At 31.3% G+C, this 18888-nt stretch overlaps 1 protein-coding gene across 1 annotated transcript in view; it reads left to right on the forward strand.

Moving 5' to 3' along the window:
• The window catches only part of LOC6037031, a 177331-nt gene that overhangs the window by 88835 nt on the left and 69608 nt on the right, over positions 1 to 18888 (forward strand). Inside the window, exon 3 of the mRNA XM_038254937.1 lies at positions 14639 to 14768. Coding sequence (XP_038110865.1) covers positions 14639 to 14768 — 130 coding nt within the window. The remainder of the gene's footprint in view (positions 1 to 14638; positions 14769 to 18888) is intronic.

Genomic DNA, 18888 nt, shown 5'->3' on the forward strand with positions numbered 1-18888 from the left:
CCCCATCTAAAAATTGTTGTTGAAGAGATCTCATGAACGAGTTAGAAATAAAAACTTAAAGTATGGAGTATGGAAAATCATTCAATCATTGATCGCGTTATTCGTGTCATATTTTAATTTAAAAAAAAAATCATCATTCATTACCTAATTTGCTATTATTTTTTTGTTGTTGTCTTTTACCTAACTACCGTAAACCGGGGTGACTTTGATAGGATTTCAATTTTTTTTAGAATATTTTCCAACAGGGTAGGTTTTTCTCAAGATTATTATTTTTAAAACATGTACTGGGGTAGACCACACAAAGTCCATGCACTATTTCGGAAAAAAAGTTTATCCAGTAATGTTTAGAAAAATAGTTACGTTAAAAATTCTTAGTTTTAATTCCGGGGTGACTTTGATAGTCATAGTTTTTCTTGTTAAAATCATATTTAAGATGTTCAAACTTTATTTGTACGCTAAATGTACCATCACTAAAGTAGCTGATATACTTTTTAAGAAAAAAATCAATGTTTTTATTTAGTCAGCTTATACCCTTAAGCTTTTTAACAAAATACATATAAATTTTAGGTAAAATTGTTAAAAAGTCGGAATTTTGCCTGAAATTTGTTAAAACTTGTTTTGTTTGTAAAATTATCGATTTATATTGCATTTTATACTGAATTCGAAGCACAAATCACAAGTTTTCACATTTTACATGAAATTTGTTCAACTGAAAATGCCTATAAATTTGAAGATTTTTTTTAACTGTGTTTCAAAAACACATATTATTTATTATTTACTAACTTATTTAACATTCTCCTAGTGGAAAATTGTCCAAAGAATCCGAAAATGCATTCCGTTTTCCGATTCAAAATCATGTTCATTTAGAAAATCATGACACTTTGAGAAGTTTAAAATAATGACTTTCATTAACATTTTCTTAACTATAGTTAACTAACTTTTTAAACTCTTCAAAATTTTATGAAAACTTCTTCTTGAGGTACATTGAACACTTCTCTACCACGGTCAGTATGTTTCTGAACCATTCCTTACGTTTTTTAATTGTACTCTTCATTTTGCGGAAAAATCGCAAACCTATCAAAGTCACCCCGGCTATCAAAGTCACCCCGTTTTACGGTACTTAACTATGAGGAAATTTTGACCAATTATCCATAACCCAATTTGCTATTATTTTTTAATTTGACAAATATGGCCAGAACTATGGGAAAAATTTGACTAATTTTATCAAGGACATTATTTTGGTCATAAAATGTGGTCTTTATACCAAATTTTTTTTTAAATGGTGAAAAATTTGAATGTTGAATTTACTATCCAGGTTACTATACTACACTGAAAAAATATTATGTTTTCAGTTATGAGCAATTTAATTTGCTTATATCTGTAAGCCCATACATCAAATTGAAATGTGGTCAAGGACAAACTTATGGGAAATTAGGCGATCTTTCCGGTAAAAATATATTCGGGACTGAAAAATCAAGTCTGTCATATAGAAATTGCCAAAAATCATCAAAAACCCTATTTTTTCAACATTTTTATTTTTAAAACCGCTGTAACTTCTCAAGGATTTGACCTAGGACAATGGTCAGCTTGAGACTTTTATTAAAATTGTCTGGAGAATCGACTCTCGTGTTCGGTTTTTGAAAATTTAGATGTTCAGAACACTTTTCAAAAAACCAGTTTCAGTAAATGATTTTTGTATTTTTTTAGTCGAGTTGCTCCATCCTGCATTTTTCGTGAGTCTTTTTGTAGCATTTTAGGCCATTTTCACAAAAATTTTGAACGAAAAAAAATCGTGGGCTCACCTTTAAATTTGACTTTTAAACTTATAAATCAAAAAATCTCATAAAATTGGAGTATTTTTTTTCTTTCGGTGTATTTTTTTCGGGTAGCCCGTCAAATTTCCTACAAGTTTGTCGTTGATCACTTTTTGATACGATGCAACGGCTTCGCGATACAGCAATATTTAAATTACGAAATGCAAAAATATTTAAAACACTTACGCCCTTCTCAAATGTCATTATCGAGTGTGACTGGCTCCATATGCACAAAAATGGCTTATATATGCCTAGGATAACATGTCTAAAAGATTTCATTGAAATCGGAGAGGGTCGAGAAAAAAGTAACTAAAAAATTCCTGTTTTGGGCTGGAATTGCTCTTATGCAAAAATGATTTTTGCAAGAAAATTCCATAACATTTTTTGTTATTTTTACAGCATTTGTTACTAAACTTACATGCTTTTTGTTATTACCGTCTGCCCGGGAGTCGGAGTTGGAGTCAACAATTTTGTTGAAAGCTGGAGTCGGAGTTGGAGTCGGCTAGAGCTGAGAATTTTCAAGCATTTGGAATATTTGCTCACTTGGATAAATTGCCTGATCTCTGTTAAATTTAACATTTTTTCAAATGTTGATCAAAATTTGTAAGTCGTCAGCCAATGTTTACGGATTTTAACCGGTATTTGAAAATACGTAATATTAAATTGAAACCAAGCAATGATATAACAATTTTAGAATTAGCTGTTTATGAGAAATCAATAACTAAATCAATTATTTACTAGCGCAAAAACACATCTCACCAATAACATATCGTCTGTTGTGTGCTTTCTTTTGACAACAACCATTTAGCACTATTCGAGAAAATCGATTTTTAAAGTTTGATGACACATATTTTCAAAACTATGAATGATAGAGCTAAACTTTTTGAAGCAATCGGTTCGTATACTATCGCTCAACAAACGCTCCAATTTTTAACTAATTTGATTACACCAGTTAAAAGATATAGTAAATTTTGTAAACAAAAATTTGAAAAGCACGTGTCACAAGTGTGTTCCGAAAGTAAAATTGTACTACGTGTCACAAGTGTGCACAGAATTCCCAAACAAACTAAAATAGGCTTAAATCAATAGTTTAACCGACTTAATCAGTATATTTTCAAAAACAAAAGATTGCATTGCCTTTAGAAATTGTGGATCAACATAAATTTGTGAAAAATAGGAAAAAAATTCCACATTTTCCAACAACATGTATGACTTGTCACAAGTGTGCACGATCATTTTGATGATAAATTGATCTATGTCACAAGTGTGTATTGCGATATCCGGGAAACGGAAGCGAGTTCCCAAAATCGAGCTAAAGCATCTTGTAGTGTTTGTCGACCGAAATGGCCTATGTCACAAGATAGCACACAGCAGACGATATTGGGTTATCAGGAACATTTTTTTCTCTTTTATCGAATTTTCTTGTAATAATTCTTGATAACAGAATGAGTTATTTTTCGAAAAAATTTCTGTTGTTATTTTGTGTTATTATAACAGCTAATCTGGGTGTTTTAATGGCAAGTTCTGACCTCCTGACAATAACAGAACTTGAACTTTTCCAGTTATTTCCACCCACTTGGGTGGTTTGATTGATTTTTTGACCTTTCATAAGTTTCTTGTTTGAAAATAAAAGTTTCAAAGGTCACGATGACTGTTTCGACGATTCGACGTATACTTAATCGAAAAATGCTGATGAACTCGCTAATAAAACTTTATTTGCCTAAGCAAAAAAACGAAACACATTACACAGAACACAGACCACCTATACAAGCAGACAATTTCATACCCAATCCAATCTTCTTTTAACGCTAACTGCCCAACTGTCTGACTTGTCCGAAAAGAAGATTAGGGGAAACGTTCAAAATTTAATCTGCGCTGCCCCAGACACATTCTGTCCAGAATTTGTAGAACCACCGTGGGTAGCCATTTTGCCACTTTTTAGAAAATTCAAAATGCTCGGAGATTGTTACGAAAATGTGAAACTTTTCATTGCATTACCTCTGGCACCCACCCTCATACAACCTTCCGTGTAGCACCTGAGCACCAAAACCTGAGCTTTTGCAATTTCACGGCGGTAGCCGTCGCTATCGTCAGACCACCGAAAATGGGACGACGATTTTTACCTTTCCTCCACCAGAAGGGCAGCGCAGGGAAGGCGGAGGAAACATTAACAGTTGGTGTTCCTGACCGGTCTGGTGTTGGCAGATTCCGTGCCGCTAGGCAAGTTTGTGTAAAACATGAAACAACTTCTGGGAGCGAAACAAAAAAAAAACCTGCACGCTAAAACATGAAAAAAGTTCAAAAATTTGTTCCGTCCACGTTTTCCCCGGAAAAGCACCGCCAGCTGCTGCACGTGGGCACCAATTTTTGGTTGATAAACAGAAAAATATCCACGGGAGGGAGCACACACACACACACCCACGTACCGCGCACTCACATATCACACTCACACATCAGGGAAACGAGAGAGAGAGAGAGAGAGAGAGAGAGAGAGAGAGAGAGAGAGAGAGAGAGAGAGAGAGAGAGAGAGCAAATGCATAAAACGGGTTTTGTTGTTTTGATTCCTGTCACGAACAGGCAATTCGATAATGGAAAATCCTTGAAATGTGCTGTTATTCCAGGACCGTTTTACCCCTACCCCAGACTGCCCACAATTGTTCGCCTGTGGAACGGGAACGAGCCTGTGTCGGGTTTCAGAGATGAGAGCACGAAGTAGTTCCTTGATGAAATTCTATATTCTATATTTGAAAATCAAAATCTAAAAAAAAGTTAAAATTTATTCACTCGACGATCTGACGACTTGACGACTGCGTTAATTTATTTTATTTTCTTTTAATTTCTTAAAATTTCTTGAAATTTATTTAATTTCTTTTAATTCCTTTTAAATTCTTTTATTTTTTTAATTTCTTTTAATTTCTTTTTATTTCTTTTAATTTCTTTAATTTTTTTAATTTCTATTAATTTCTTTTAACTTATTTTAATTTCCTTATTTTTTTTTTAATTTCTTTTAATTTCTTTTAATTTTTTTTATTTCTTTTAATTTTTTTAAATTTCTTTTCATTGCTATTAATTTTTTTTTACTCCTTTTAATTGCTTTTAATTTCATTTAATTTCTTTTAGTTTCTTTTAATTTCTTTTAATTTCTTTTGATTTCTTTCAATTTCTATTAATTTCTTTCAATTTTTTTTATTTCTTTGAATTTCTTTTATTTTTTTATTTTTTTTTTATTTTTTTTATTTTTTTTAATTTCTTTCAATTTCTATTATTTTCTTTCAATTTCTTTTAATTTCATTCAATTTCATTTAATTTCTTTTAATTTCTTTTAATTTCTTTTATTTTCTTTTAATTTCTTTTAATTTCTTTTAATTTCTTTTAATTTCTTTTAATTTCTTTTAATTTCTGTTAATTTCTTTTAATTTCTTTTAATTTCTTTTAATTTCTTTTAATTTCTTTTAATTTCTTTTCATTTCTTTTAATTTCTTTTAATTTCTTTTAATTTCTTTTAATTTCTTCTAATTTCTTTTAATTTCTTTTAATTTCTTTTAATTTCTTTTAATTTCTTTTAATTTCTTTTAATTTCTATTAATTTCTTTTAATTTCTGTTAATTTCTTTTAATTTCTTTTAATTTCTTTTAATTTCTTTTAATTTCTTTTAATTTCTTTTAATTTCTTTTAATTTCTTTTAATTTCTTTTAATTTCTTTTAATTTCTTTTAATTTCTTTTAATTTCTTTTAATTTCTTTTAATTTATTTTAATTTCTTTTAATTTCTTTTAATTTCTTTTAATTTCTTTTAATTTCTTTTAATTTCTTTTAATTTCTTTTAATTTCTTCTAATTTATTTTAATTTCTTTTAATTTCTTTTAATTTCTTTTAATTTCTTTGAATTTCTTTAAATTTCTTTAAATTTCTTTAAAAAAATTGTTAATTTCTTTTATTTTCTTTTAATTTCTTTTAATTTCTTTTAATTTCTTTTGATTTCTTTCAATTTCTATTAATTTCTTTCAATTTTTTTTTATTTCTTTGAATTTCTTTTATTTTTTTTATTTTTTTTTATTTTTTTTATTTTTTTTTTAATTTCTTTCAATTTCTATTATTTTCTTTCAATTTCTTTTAATTTCATTCAATTTCATTTAATTTCTTTTAATTTCTTTTAATTTCTTTTATTTTCCTTTAATTTCTTTTAATTTCTTTTAATTTCTTTTAATTTCTTTTAATTTCTTTTAATTTCTTTTAATTTCTTTTAATTTCTTTTAATTTCTTTTAATTTCTTTTAATTTCTTTTAATTTCTTTTAATTTCTTTTAATTTCTTTTAATTTCTTTTAATTTCTTTTAATTTCTTTTAATTTCTTTTAATTTCTTTTAATTTCTTTTAATTTCTTTTAATTTCTTTTAATTTCTTTTAATTTCTTTTAATTTCTTTTAATTTCTTTTAATTTCTTTTAATTTCTTTTAATTTCTTTTAATTTCTTTTAATTTCTTTTAATTTCTTTTAATTTCTTTTAATTTCTTTTAATTTCTTTTAATTTCTTTTAATTTCTTTTAATTTCTTTTAGATTCTTTTAATTTCTTTTAATTTCATTTAATTTATTTTAATTTCTTTTAATTTCTTTTGATTTTTTTTTATTTTTTTAATTTATTTTAATTTATTTTATTTTCTTTTATTTACTTTCAATTTCTTTAAATTTCTTTTAATTTCTTTTAATTACTTTTCAAAATATTTATGTATTGACGATTTTTTTTTCGTCGCAAAAATATTCGAAATCGATCCCAGACATGCAACATAATTTTGAACGCAGAAAAATGCATTTAAAATTGTTTAAAGTTGATAAGACTTCTATTTCAATCAAAATTTTTAGTTTTTTGAAAAAAAAAATTTCAGACCGATTTCGAAGGGTGACATAAACTTTGAAAAATATTAGCAACGGCCTAATTTCTTTTAATTTCTAAACCTAACCTACCTAACCTAACCTAACCTAACCTAACCTAACCTAACCTAACCTAACCTAACCTAACCTAACCTAACCTAACCTAACCTAACCTAACCTAACCTAACCTAACCTAACCTAACCTAACCTAACCTAACCTAACCTAACCTAACCTAACCTGGCCTGGCCTGGCCTAACCTAACCTGGCCTGGCCTGGCCTGGCCTGGCCTAACCTAACCTAACCTGGCCTAACCTGGCCTAACCTGGCCTGGCCTGGCCTAACCTAACCTAACCTAACCTAACCTAACCTAACCTAACCTAACCTAACCTAACCTAACCTAACCTAACCTAACCTAACCTAACCTAACCTAACCTAACCTAACCTAACCTAACCTAACCTAACCTAACCTAACTTGAGAATTTCCCTTGTCCCCTTAAAAAATAGCCTTGTCCCCTGATGTGGGTGGAGTCACCTTCAATGGATGGCGGTCAAAATGCTTTTTCAGGATATTTCCGACTTTACCAAGAATAAAAACTCAACATACCTTCCATCCCTAGTGGCAGGTGACTATCTGAAGTCAGAGGAAAAAAAACAGCCGGAACCTGCAATAATAATAATAATATTCACACATGAAAAACTTGAAAAACGCCACCGCCATAAGTAGCCGGGGCAGGATCACGTTCTGGAATATGCTGATGCTTAAATGCTAAATAGCAAAACGAGGGTCGTTGGAGTTTGTAGAGATGGCGAGAGCGCGAGGAAAAAATGTGCTCGAACCGAACGCAAATGATTTTATAATCAATAAAGTTTAACGGTTCACGAGTCACGATTGAAATGGAGGCAAAAAATAGGCCACGTGGAATAAATTATTTGCGAGAAAATGGTGGTGGGTATTTTAATGCCTCGAGGTTTGGTCTCGTGAGCTGAACGGGTTTCAATTAGTGAGCTGCTGTTTATAAAGGAATCGTTTGATTAAAAAAATCGGTCCAATGGGTATTGATCGTAATTAATATTTTGGAAAAAAGCTGCTTTTGAGCTGTTTTCGATCGATTTTTAAAATTCTTATTCAATTTAATTTGATTTACTTGATGTTGATAATCGGAATGTTTTCAAAACAAAATGAAGACATAAAAAAGAGCTTGAACTGTTTTTCCTTCATAATCCCATGGATCGCATTCTCCACGTACGTGCTCAGCTTACACCGCTAAATCCCGCTGTTAATTGTTAATTTTGCGGATAAGCTGCCATCCTCTGCCAAAGTGCGGTCTTGTAGAGTCGGTACCCTCGGTAGATCATCTGCCTACGACCGCCGATGACGCTGGCCGTGGGCAGGAGCACTCTCAGACCATCCGTCAATCCTAATTCTGGAGTTCAGAACCAGAACCGGCGCCGCCAGCGCCAGCGTGATGAATATTGAATTAATCGGATTACCAACTGGGCTGAGACTTTTTATTTTCATCCTGGATAAGAGGACACGGTGTGACTTAAAATAATATTATATTAAGAAAATGTATTTAAATGTTACTACATGTTACTAAATTTGAAATGTTTAAAAAAAATTAAGCAAGAAAAATATGAACTTAAAAAACTCAAAATAAAATAAAAAAAAACAACAAAATTTCGCGACTTAATCTACCCCGTCCAAATCCCTGCGCGCGTAATAAGGATGATGGATTCGGTTTCCCTGACGGGCTTTTTCTCCGGGACGATGAAACGGATAAAAGCCGTCCCACCGCGAACGACATGAACCTTCTGCATCTACTACTTTGCCCTACTATAGGTGGTGAACCGCACTTGGAAGCGCCAGAGTGATCCGCCACGTAGAACGGGGTATTTTGCCTGGAAAACGGTTTCGCGGTGGAAGAAACCTAATTATATTTGCAAGTGCTTTAGCCTATCGTTTTACCCCCCACCCCAAGTTCGGGTGAATGGTGGAGTTTTTGGTTGGTGTAATAAAATCGCGCTGTGAGGTTTCATTTAATTATGGGTCTCTATTCAGACGAAAGGCTGGTGGTTGAATTTAATTTTGAAGTTTTGAAAATCTGTTGCGGAACAAATCGAGAAATCTGTGGCGTGGATTTGGGAATCACGATGGTGTTAATTTTAAGCCAGTTCAGAAGCAGACGTAATATGTTTACAAATATTTGTCATTTATTAATTTATCAATATTTGTGATAGTGGCATGACATTAATAATTAAAAAATCATTTTGTGATACTCGTTGCTTAAAAAAATTGAGCAACATGACTTGGAATTTCAAATATAGTTTTGTTTGTTGTAGTTTTTTTTTGACGTTGATTCCAACCCTTAATTTGATCGAGGGTGTCATAAATTTTGAACGGCCTTAGCGTAGATTCAAGAAAATATACAAAAAGATTCATTGATTTTTGCTGTTTGAAGGGAAAATTTAATTTAAAAATTCAGTCTTATTCTCATCTATGATATCTTTAATTGAAAATAGATTAAGTATTTAAATATAATCAGAGTATTTATCTACATGCTTGAAAATTGATTTTCTTCGATTTAATGTATGAATCATATTTTTGTCGAAATAAAAAATAGCATCAGTCTATTGATTCAATAGTATTTTCAAACATAAACATTAGTGCGTCCATCCCGGGAATTCCCAGGTCAAAAATTCCCGGGATTCTTTATAATTTGTCCCGGGAATTCTCGAAATTTAAAAAAAAAATCTAATTTTGGTCTGCAAATTCAGATTTGGTTGTAAAAAATAATAATCATTTGAATACATATAAACCGATAAGAATTTCAAAGCATTAAAATTTGAATTCGGCATGCATTAGCATTTATTTGGAATATTAGGGGAAATTGTTAAAATTTTAGGTTACAGAACCGCAAAATGCCTAGCACTTTAAATATTTTCTTTTTAATTTTGTATATTTTAAAAAGAATGGGTTCTAACGTTAATATGACGTAGTTAAATTGGTTTCATTTTTTTTTTTTTTTAACAATATTATATCAAATTATTTTTCATAATACACCGTCATTTGGGCAAATCAGGACAAATGTGACAAATTAAGACAGCTATTGAAGCCATTTTTTTATGTACCTTTTCAGGCTGTTTCAGGCTGTAGTCGATTTTCCCCAGTTGGCGGCAGTAATTTAAAGATAATTTGTGAAATATGTTTTACATAAAACATCAAATTCAAAACTTATCAAAAAATTACATTGACTGGTATATTTTTATTCGCTTCATCTTTTAGAGACATTTTCAACGAAATTTGTGGAGCTTTTCCAGTCATGTCATATAAAAATATATATTATAGAAATCAAGATAGAAATATGTTTATAAAAGAAATATTAAATTTTAATCACATTGGAATTAAAAATTGTAGTTTATTTAAAATCCAAAGCAAAACAAAGAACAAAAAAAAACATTTAAAATGTCTTTTAAGCTCTTTAACAACTCGTTATCCTTGTTTAGATTGAATTGTGGATTATCACCAATTAATATTATTGAGCTAATTCTATATATATTATATATTCTATATATTCTATATATTCTATACATAACAAATATTATGAAATATAGATTTTGTTGCTGGTTAAAAAATTTCCCGGGATCCCAGGAATTCCCGGAATTTCAAAAATATTTTTCCCGTTTCCCGGGAAATTCAAAACCCGGGATAATTGGACGCCCTAATAAACATTAACAAAATCAACATTAATTAAGAAACTGTATCATAAGACAAGATTCTGGGTTCGATTCCCATCTGCTCCAACCTTCCATCGGATGAGGAAGTAAAATATCGGTCCCGGCCTTGGTTGTTAGGCCGCTAAGTCATTCCAGGTGTAGAAGTCGTCTCCATGCCATAAGTACAAACAACACACCACTCGCAATCCAAAGGTCGTCAGTTCAAACACTTGGGTAGAAGGTTCCTTGGAGTAGAAAGAGGTTTGGGTGCTCTCCCCATTCAAGCCTTCGGACTCCTAGGTTCGAGCAGAAACTTGCAATAGAGACCACAAAAGACCCGGGGGTCGTTAATGTGAATGGTTTGATTTTTTTTTATTTTGATCATAAGACAATACATTTTTATGGAAAGAAGTTGAGTTTCACACCACCACCACATTCATATGAAACTTTCCACTAAAAAAAAACTCATCTACAAAAAAAATTCAATGTAAAATAGTAAATTTTGGTGTTATTAAAATATTCATAAAACAACATGAAATCCAACTCAGGAATCAGTTCAAAATGTCAGTTTCTGTTAAAATTCTTCGAAAATCGTGAACAATTTCTTTTTTAAATAACGACTTCCGTCATTGTCGTAATTTTACATATTTATGGTTAAAAATATTTATTTTTTCCTGACAATTTTTTGACAAAATTATTCAAGTTGTTAAAAATAGTACCCTGCATATTGTGATTCCTTTATCAGACGAATTCTCCAATTCTTGCAAATACTTATAAATCATAATTCATCAATGATTGCAAGATATCAACTCATTAATCATTAAATATTATGAATTTTGAGACACATTTGTTTTGAAAAAAAAAATCATTCAAGAAGGGTACGATCAGCACTTAAGGGGTTACATACATGTAGAAAATCATAAATTTTCATATTGCAGAAAAATTATTAAATCCGTCTAAAAGATAATTTTCAATCACTCCTGAAAGTTTCATGAAGATATTTCTTGATCAAACTTAGTAAGAGACGATTTAAGTTAAAAAAAATTGCCATGCGCAAAGCGAACTGTTAAACTTTGAAAGTGTTTTTCTCTAAAAACCGAGTTGATTTACGGGTGCCACGATATCTCGAGATGGGATGGACCAAATTGGCTGAAATGTTGGGTGAAGATATATCCCGTGTGCATGACGAAGCCCGATTTTGAAATTTTGAATTTTAAAAAATTACATAAGTCAAAAACAAACGATTTTTTATATGAAAAAAATAAACATATTTTTATCATTTTTTCAAATAACTTTTTTGAAAATCGGCCTTCGTCATGCACACGGGACCGGTTAAACGAGTACTCATCAAAATTTTGAGTCGATTTGGTAAAAACAGTGTGGAGATATCGTGGCACCCGTTTTTTAAAACTGCTAACTTCAAATAGCTTTGTCTCGGCAATGATACAACCAAATGTCTTCAAATTTATTTGGTTAATAGTCGAAAATGTATATTTTGATGCCCTGAAAACAGATTTTAAAAAAGTGTATGTGTGTGCTCAAATCAACCTCTGACATTTTTGCCGATTTACATGTATGTAACCCCTTAATGATTCAATTTTGGAGCAGATATTTGTTTTATTGAAAAATAATGAACGTAAAAGTACAGTAAAATACTTTTGAAAAAGCTCAAGATTGATTTCGTTAAGGTGCATTCTTTAAAAAATTTTTGCCGATTTACATGTATGTAACCCCTTAATGATTCAATTTTGGAGCAGATATTTGTTTTATTGAAAAATAATGAACGTAAAAGTACAGTAAAATACTTTTGAAAAAGCTCAAGATTGATTTCGTTAAGGTGCATTCTTTAAAAAAAAACAGTTTGAAGGTCCACTGAAGGATGACCAACCTTGAAAAAGTAGATTCAAAAAGATGCGAAAATTTATGAAAATTTGTTAAATTACAACAAAAATTTAACGTACATCAAGTTGCTAAAATTTCGACCTCTTAAAGATATTTACAAAAAAAATTGTTCAAATCATGCATTAAATTATATGATACTTTGGAATTAGCTTTAAAGTTTTAAAAAATAAAAAAAAAATGTATATTAAATTTAAAGTGGCACAGTAATTAATAATCCAGAAATTTTAATACATTCAGATTATATCATTAAAAAGAACTACAATTTTGGGAAAAATTTAATGTTGCTAATCCATTCAAAGGCGTTAAATTATACATTTTCAAAAATCTAACATTGACTGAAATTATTTAAAATTATAATTATTTAAAATTTCATATCTTTTTATTAGATTTGAAATTTTATTCATTTTTAAGTTGGCTCCATACAATGTTCCGGGTTGTTCATATAAAATGGGCATGTGAATATGTATTCAAAATCATTAATCTTGAGAAAAGATTTTCTGATCGACTTACTATTTTCGGTGAAGCTGGTGCAAAACCTTAAAAAATGTCATTATTGTCATTTTAAAAAATCACATATGCCACATTGTGGCTCACAATCACTAAACACACAAGAAAAGCTGGAAAAGTTTCTAACAAATTTTTCAGTTTGACTTTGATTCAGTGGCGGAAATACAGTCTCCTAAAGTGTTTATATTTTGTGAAAAATGAGTTTTTCAAGCGAAATCTCGAAAACCAAAAAATAAATTTTTTGCTCTTTTTTTGTCAAAATAAAGTCGAAATTTTAAAATTAAGTGATTAAGCCTAGCATTTTTTTTCAACAATTTCATATCTAATTTCAATTTTTGCAAAGAATGATTGAAAAAAAATATTAGAATTTAAATTCAATTCAATCCAATAAATTTTTATTTTGTAGAACTCACAAAAAACATATTAGCTCAACTTATTATAAAATGCAGCGTTTTGAAGATCCTGACTGTAATTTTATTCAAAAACAATCCTTACAATGTTGACACTTTCGAACATTTGTAATTGAATTTGATTTTATAAATAACTTTGCATCGAAATACTCTAAAGGGAATTCAGTGTAGTAGGTCGCTACAACTTACCATGAACTCCCAACCATTAAACAGCCCGTCACCATTTCTCACCCTTGCTTGATAGTCTTGATCGCTGATCCGCCCAGTGACAACCACCAAATAAGGTTACTAACGTAATCCACGCCATCACCGAGACATCAAAAACGGTAACCGCCACATGGAAGTGATCCCGCTTGCCGGATCCAACGTCATGAAGACCGTCTATGAGCCTCCAATGCAAGAGTTGAGCCGAACCTCATAAGTTTGCAGCCCTTTTACACGGAGAAAAATTTGCAGTGTAATTTTATGGGAAATTTGTAATGATTTTTTAAGATTATCAATTCCAATTAACTTTAACGGTAAAGAAATAATTTAAGCAAAGTGAATCTTTAATATCCTGTAATTTCACAATCTTCTCACTGTGCCCAATCCTAACGATGAAAATGAGATTCTCCTAATAGAGAACCGACTACGGTTGATGACGACAGCGGCTCATCCACGTGGTTTCGTAGAACATAGCAGGTCGTCCCTGAAGAAGGCACGCTAGCACGATGCAAAAAGTAATTTTACATACCCGCCAGGCCGTCAGCATCCAGTCACCGTGTCAAAGTCCTCCCTTCGTCAGAACGCTCTCTCCTTTCACGAAATAACGAGCGCAACTCTACGACGACGACTTTTGCGATGAATGATGGCAGCTAATTTGGACGTCGTTATCTTAGGAGAGCGAGTCTTGGCTCCTCTAGTAGGTAGTGGGTTGGAGTCGAAGCAATGCCCCAAGTGTGAGGCATTTTCCGTTTAATGAGAGTAATATTTCATCCTTGTAGGCCTCGGCGTCGGCAGTGGCTGCTGAGCTGGTGCCTGCCAGATAAAAGTAATGGAAAAATAATAGCCCTGAATAAATTATTGCTCCTCATCTCGCTGCGAGGCCAAGATGGAGCGATTAAATTTGCATTTTCCCTCCATTTATGGGGATTTTCAGCGAGATTAGGATTAACCAAACGCCATAAGTGGCGTCAACTTAAGTGCAATCAAGCTATCTGCCAAGCTGATACAAGATAATACCGCTGATTCCAATCTCCACCAAACATTTGATACCAAACATCAATTGATCCAAATGGTTCGATTAGCAATAAGCATCCGGAAATCCCAAAAACCTAATTGAGAACATCGAAAAAAAATCCCATCGAAATCCAATCGCCCACATCTGGACTAAAGCTTTTCTTCATCTTCTCCATACTCTTTTCTCGACTCTTTTTTCCCCAGTTAAAACAACCGATGTCGAAGCAATCGAGGACCACCAAGCAATTCTGTACTGTCCACTTCTAGCGTCGAACCGCGATAAAATCAACATGGTGCTGTGGTTCCGAGATAACGCCGGCATCCCGCTGTACAGGTGAGTCTGGATTACATTTTTTTTCTCTCTTTTTAACCTATATGATATGGTCGGAATCGTTTGATGTCGGATTTGAAATCTATATGGAGGGTGTTTTCGGTAGAATGGTTTTTTTTTTTTGTTTCAGGATTGTTAGGGAATTTGGTTTTATTGGAAGAAATAATATTGGGTCATTCTTTAAATTTGAAATATTGAAAAAAATTGAAAATATTTTTTATTACTCTAAAGTAAAGTTTATGTATCTACCATTTGCTTTAATTAATCGATATTTTCGAAAATATATCCTAATTGCAAATTTGAATTTTACGTAAGAGCAATTTCATATCAAATAGGGAATCGGTTGTACCGGACCCTCTCCATTTTCAATGAAACTTTGTAGACATGTTATCATGTCTGAATCAGACAATTTTACATAAAAGTCTCCATATTGACCATTGTTCTAAGTCCAATCCTTGCGAAGTTACAGCGGTTTTAAAAATAAAAATGTTGAAAAATGCTTTTTTGATGGTTTTTGACAATTTGTATATGACAGACTTCATTTCTCAACATCGTAAATATTTTTGCCGAAAAGTTCGTCTAATTTCCCATAAGATTGTTAAAAAAAAATTCATCATCCCGGTACGAGAATCGAACTCACGACCTCTGGATTGGAAACCCAGCACGCCGCTAGTCGAAACCCATCCCCTACCGGTCAGTATTCCCAGTGAGCATATTTACTCTTTTAAGGGATCTGACTTTGCCGAGCCAGACAGGAATCGAACCCATCACCTTCCGCTTACAAGGCGAAACCCGTAACCTCACGGCCACGGAAGCTCGGCTGTTTTGGACCACTTTTCGAAATAACTCGTTTTTTATGATTTAAGCTAATTTACTATCCAGGTTACTACCATCCACTGAACTACACTGAAAAAAATATTTTGTTTTCAGTTATGAGTAATGCATTTAGCTTAAATCTGTGAGCCCATACTTCCAATTGAAATATGGTCAATGACAATCTTACGGGAAATTGAAACGGCTTTTCGGTAAAAATATTTACGAGACTGAAAAATCAAGACTGTCATATAGAAATTGTCAAAAACCATCAAAAAAGCATTTTTCAACATTTTTATTTTTAAAACCGCTGTAACTTCGCAAGGATTGGACTTAGAACAATGGTCAATATGGAGACTTTTATGTAAAATTGTCTGAAAATCGATTCCCGTATTCGGTTTTTCAACATTTTGACGATTAGAGCAATAAAAAAAACAGTTTCAGTAAATGATTTTTTTTTTAGGTGAGTTGCTCCATCCTGCATTTTTCGTGAGTCTTTTGGTAACATCTTAGGCTATTTTCAAACAAAAATTGAACGAAAAAAAATCGTGGGCTCATCTTTAAATTTGACTTTAAACTTAAAAATCAAAAAATCTCATAAAAATGGCATGTTTTTTTCTTTCAGTGTATTTTTTCGAAATGCCCGTAGAATTTCCTACAAGTTTGTCTTTGACCACTTTTTGATACGATGCAACGGCTTCGAGATACATAAATATTACGCCCTTCTTAACAGTCTTTATCGAGAGAAACTGGCTCCATATACACAAAAATGGCTTACATAAGCGTAGGATATCATGTCTACAAAGTTTCATTAAAATCGGAGAGGGTCGAGAAAAAAGAGCCTAAAAAATTCCTGTTTTGGGCTGAAATTGCTAACTTCGAAACGATATTTTAAATTTTTTAAATCATTACTAACATTTCAAAATGGCCAAACATTTAATATTATGCCCCCAAAACAAATCAATTTTCGAAGATCAACAGATTTTTAAATTCAAAAAGTTAATTTAAAAAAATATGTTTTTTATAATGTAAATATTTTTTCTCTAAACAGCCTTAATCGACAACTTTTCTGAAAATTACAAAAAATCTGAAAAATCCTTCCCAAGATACAGGTTATTTCTTAGTCATAGCCTCCTGATAAGTTTCAGTCAAATAAAAAAAAAATCAAGAATAAAAATGTCTTTAATTTGCTATATACATGAAAATGATCTCCGAAAATTTTAAATAAATTCTATTGTAGTTGATTAACTACCAATTTACCAGGATTTAAAAAAATCAGAAAATTTGTTTTCTTTTTTAGCTTTTGGAACATGTTTCAAATATATGATATTTGTATGAGGGAGGAAGACACAATCTTTCACAAAATTTGCACTATATTGCATTAGAGCAATTCCAGCTCAAATCAGGAATTTTTCTGGTACTTTTGTATCCGACCCTCTCCGATTTCAATGAAACTTTGTAGACATGTTATCCTAGGCCTATATAAGCCATTTTTGTGTATATGGAGCCAATAGTACTCGAAAATAACATTTGAGAAGGGCGTAAGGTATTTAAATATTTTTGTATTTTGTAATTTAAAAATTACTGTATCTCGAAGCCGTTGCGTCGTAAAAAGTGGTCAAAGACAAACTTGTAGGAAATTGGACGGGCTTTCTGAAAAAATACACTGAAACAAAATACACGCCACATCTATGAGATTTTGATTTTAAGTCTAAAACTTAAATTTAAAGGTGATGTCACGATTTTTTCGTTCAAAATTTTGAGGAAATAGCCTAAAATGTTACCAAAGACTGACGAAAATGCAGGATGGTATGTCTCTCCTAAAAAAATACAAAAATCATTTACTAAAACTGTTTTTTTGAAAAGTGGTCTAAACGTCAAAATATTTGAAAACTGGCAGTGGGAATCGATTCTCCAGACAATTTTACATAAAAGTCTCCATATTGACCATTTTCCTATCTCCAATCCTTGGGAAGATACAGTGGTTTTAAAAATAAAAATGTTGAAAAAACGGGTTTTTTGGTGGTTTTTGACAATTTCTATATGACAGACTTGGTTTTTCAGTCTCGAAAATATTTTTACCGGAAAGCTCGTCCAATTTCCCATAAGATTGTCTTTGACCACTTTTCAATTGGATGTATGGGCTTACAGATATAAGCTTTATTACATTACTAATAACTGAAAATAGAATATTTTTTTCTGTGGTAGAAACCAGGATAGTAAATTTGCTTACGTAAATATAAAAACGATATAAATCAAAAAGCTGTCAAAGGCAAACTTATGTGAAATTGGACGAGCTTTCCGGTAAAAATATTTATGAGACTGAAAAACTAAGTCTGTCATATAGAAATTGCCAAAAACCACCAAAAAACCCATTTTTTCAACATTTTTATTTTTAAAACCGCTGTATCTTCCCATGGATTGGAGATAGGAAAATGGTCAATATGGAGACTTTTATGTAAAATTGTCCGGGAAATCGATTCCCACTACCGGTTTTTGAAAATTTCGACGTTTAGACCACTTTTCAAAAAAACAGTTTTAGTAAATGATTTTTGTATTTTTTTAAGAGAGACATGCCATCCTGCATTTTTCGTCAGTCTTTTGGTAACATTTTAGGCTATTTCCTCAAAAATTTTGAACGAAAAAAAATCGTGACATCACCTTTAAATTTAAGTTTTAGACTTAAAATCAAAAATCTCATAGATGTGGCGTGTATTTTGTTTCAGTGTATTTTTCAGAAAACCCGTCCAATTTCCTACAAGTTTGTCTTTGACCACTTTTGATACGACGCAACGGCTTCGAGATACAGTAATTTTTAAATTACAAAATACAAAAATATTTAAATACCTTACGCCCTTCTCAAATGTTATTTTCGAGTACTATTGGCTCCATATACACAAAAATGGCTTATATAGGCCTAGGATAACATGTCTACAAAGTTTCATTGAAATCGGAGAGGGTCGGGTACAAAAGTACCAGAAAAATTCCTGATTTGAGCTGGAATTGCTCATTAATATTTTTATCATTTATTCTGCAAAAATGGTTCATTTTGAAAATGACATTACCACATGTTAAAAACAAACTAAAAGTAAAACAATTTTTTTAAAGGAAATAAGCTCCCATTACATGAGTTGATTTAAGACTGTTGAAAACACACAAATAAATTTAGTTTTGAAAGTTTTGTTGCAAGGAAAGTTTTTACGCAATCTTTTTCAGGAAAAATATAATAGTGAATGTCAAAATAAAGTTTTTCTTGGTCAAACAAATAGATATTCTAACGCAATACGAATTATTCCTCCAAAACAGATGA

The sequence above is a fragment of the Culex quinquefasciatus genome, chromosome 2, assembly GCF_015732765.1.
Source record: "Culex quinquefasciatus strain JHB chromosome 2, VPISU_Cqui_1.0_pri_paternal, whole genome shotgun sequence".
Classification (NCBI taxonomy): domain Eukaryota; kingdom Metazoa; phylum Arthropoda; class Insecta; order Diptera; family Culicidae; genus Culex; species Culex quinquefasciatus.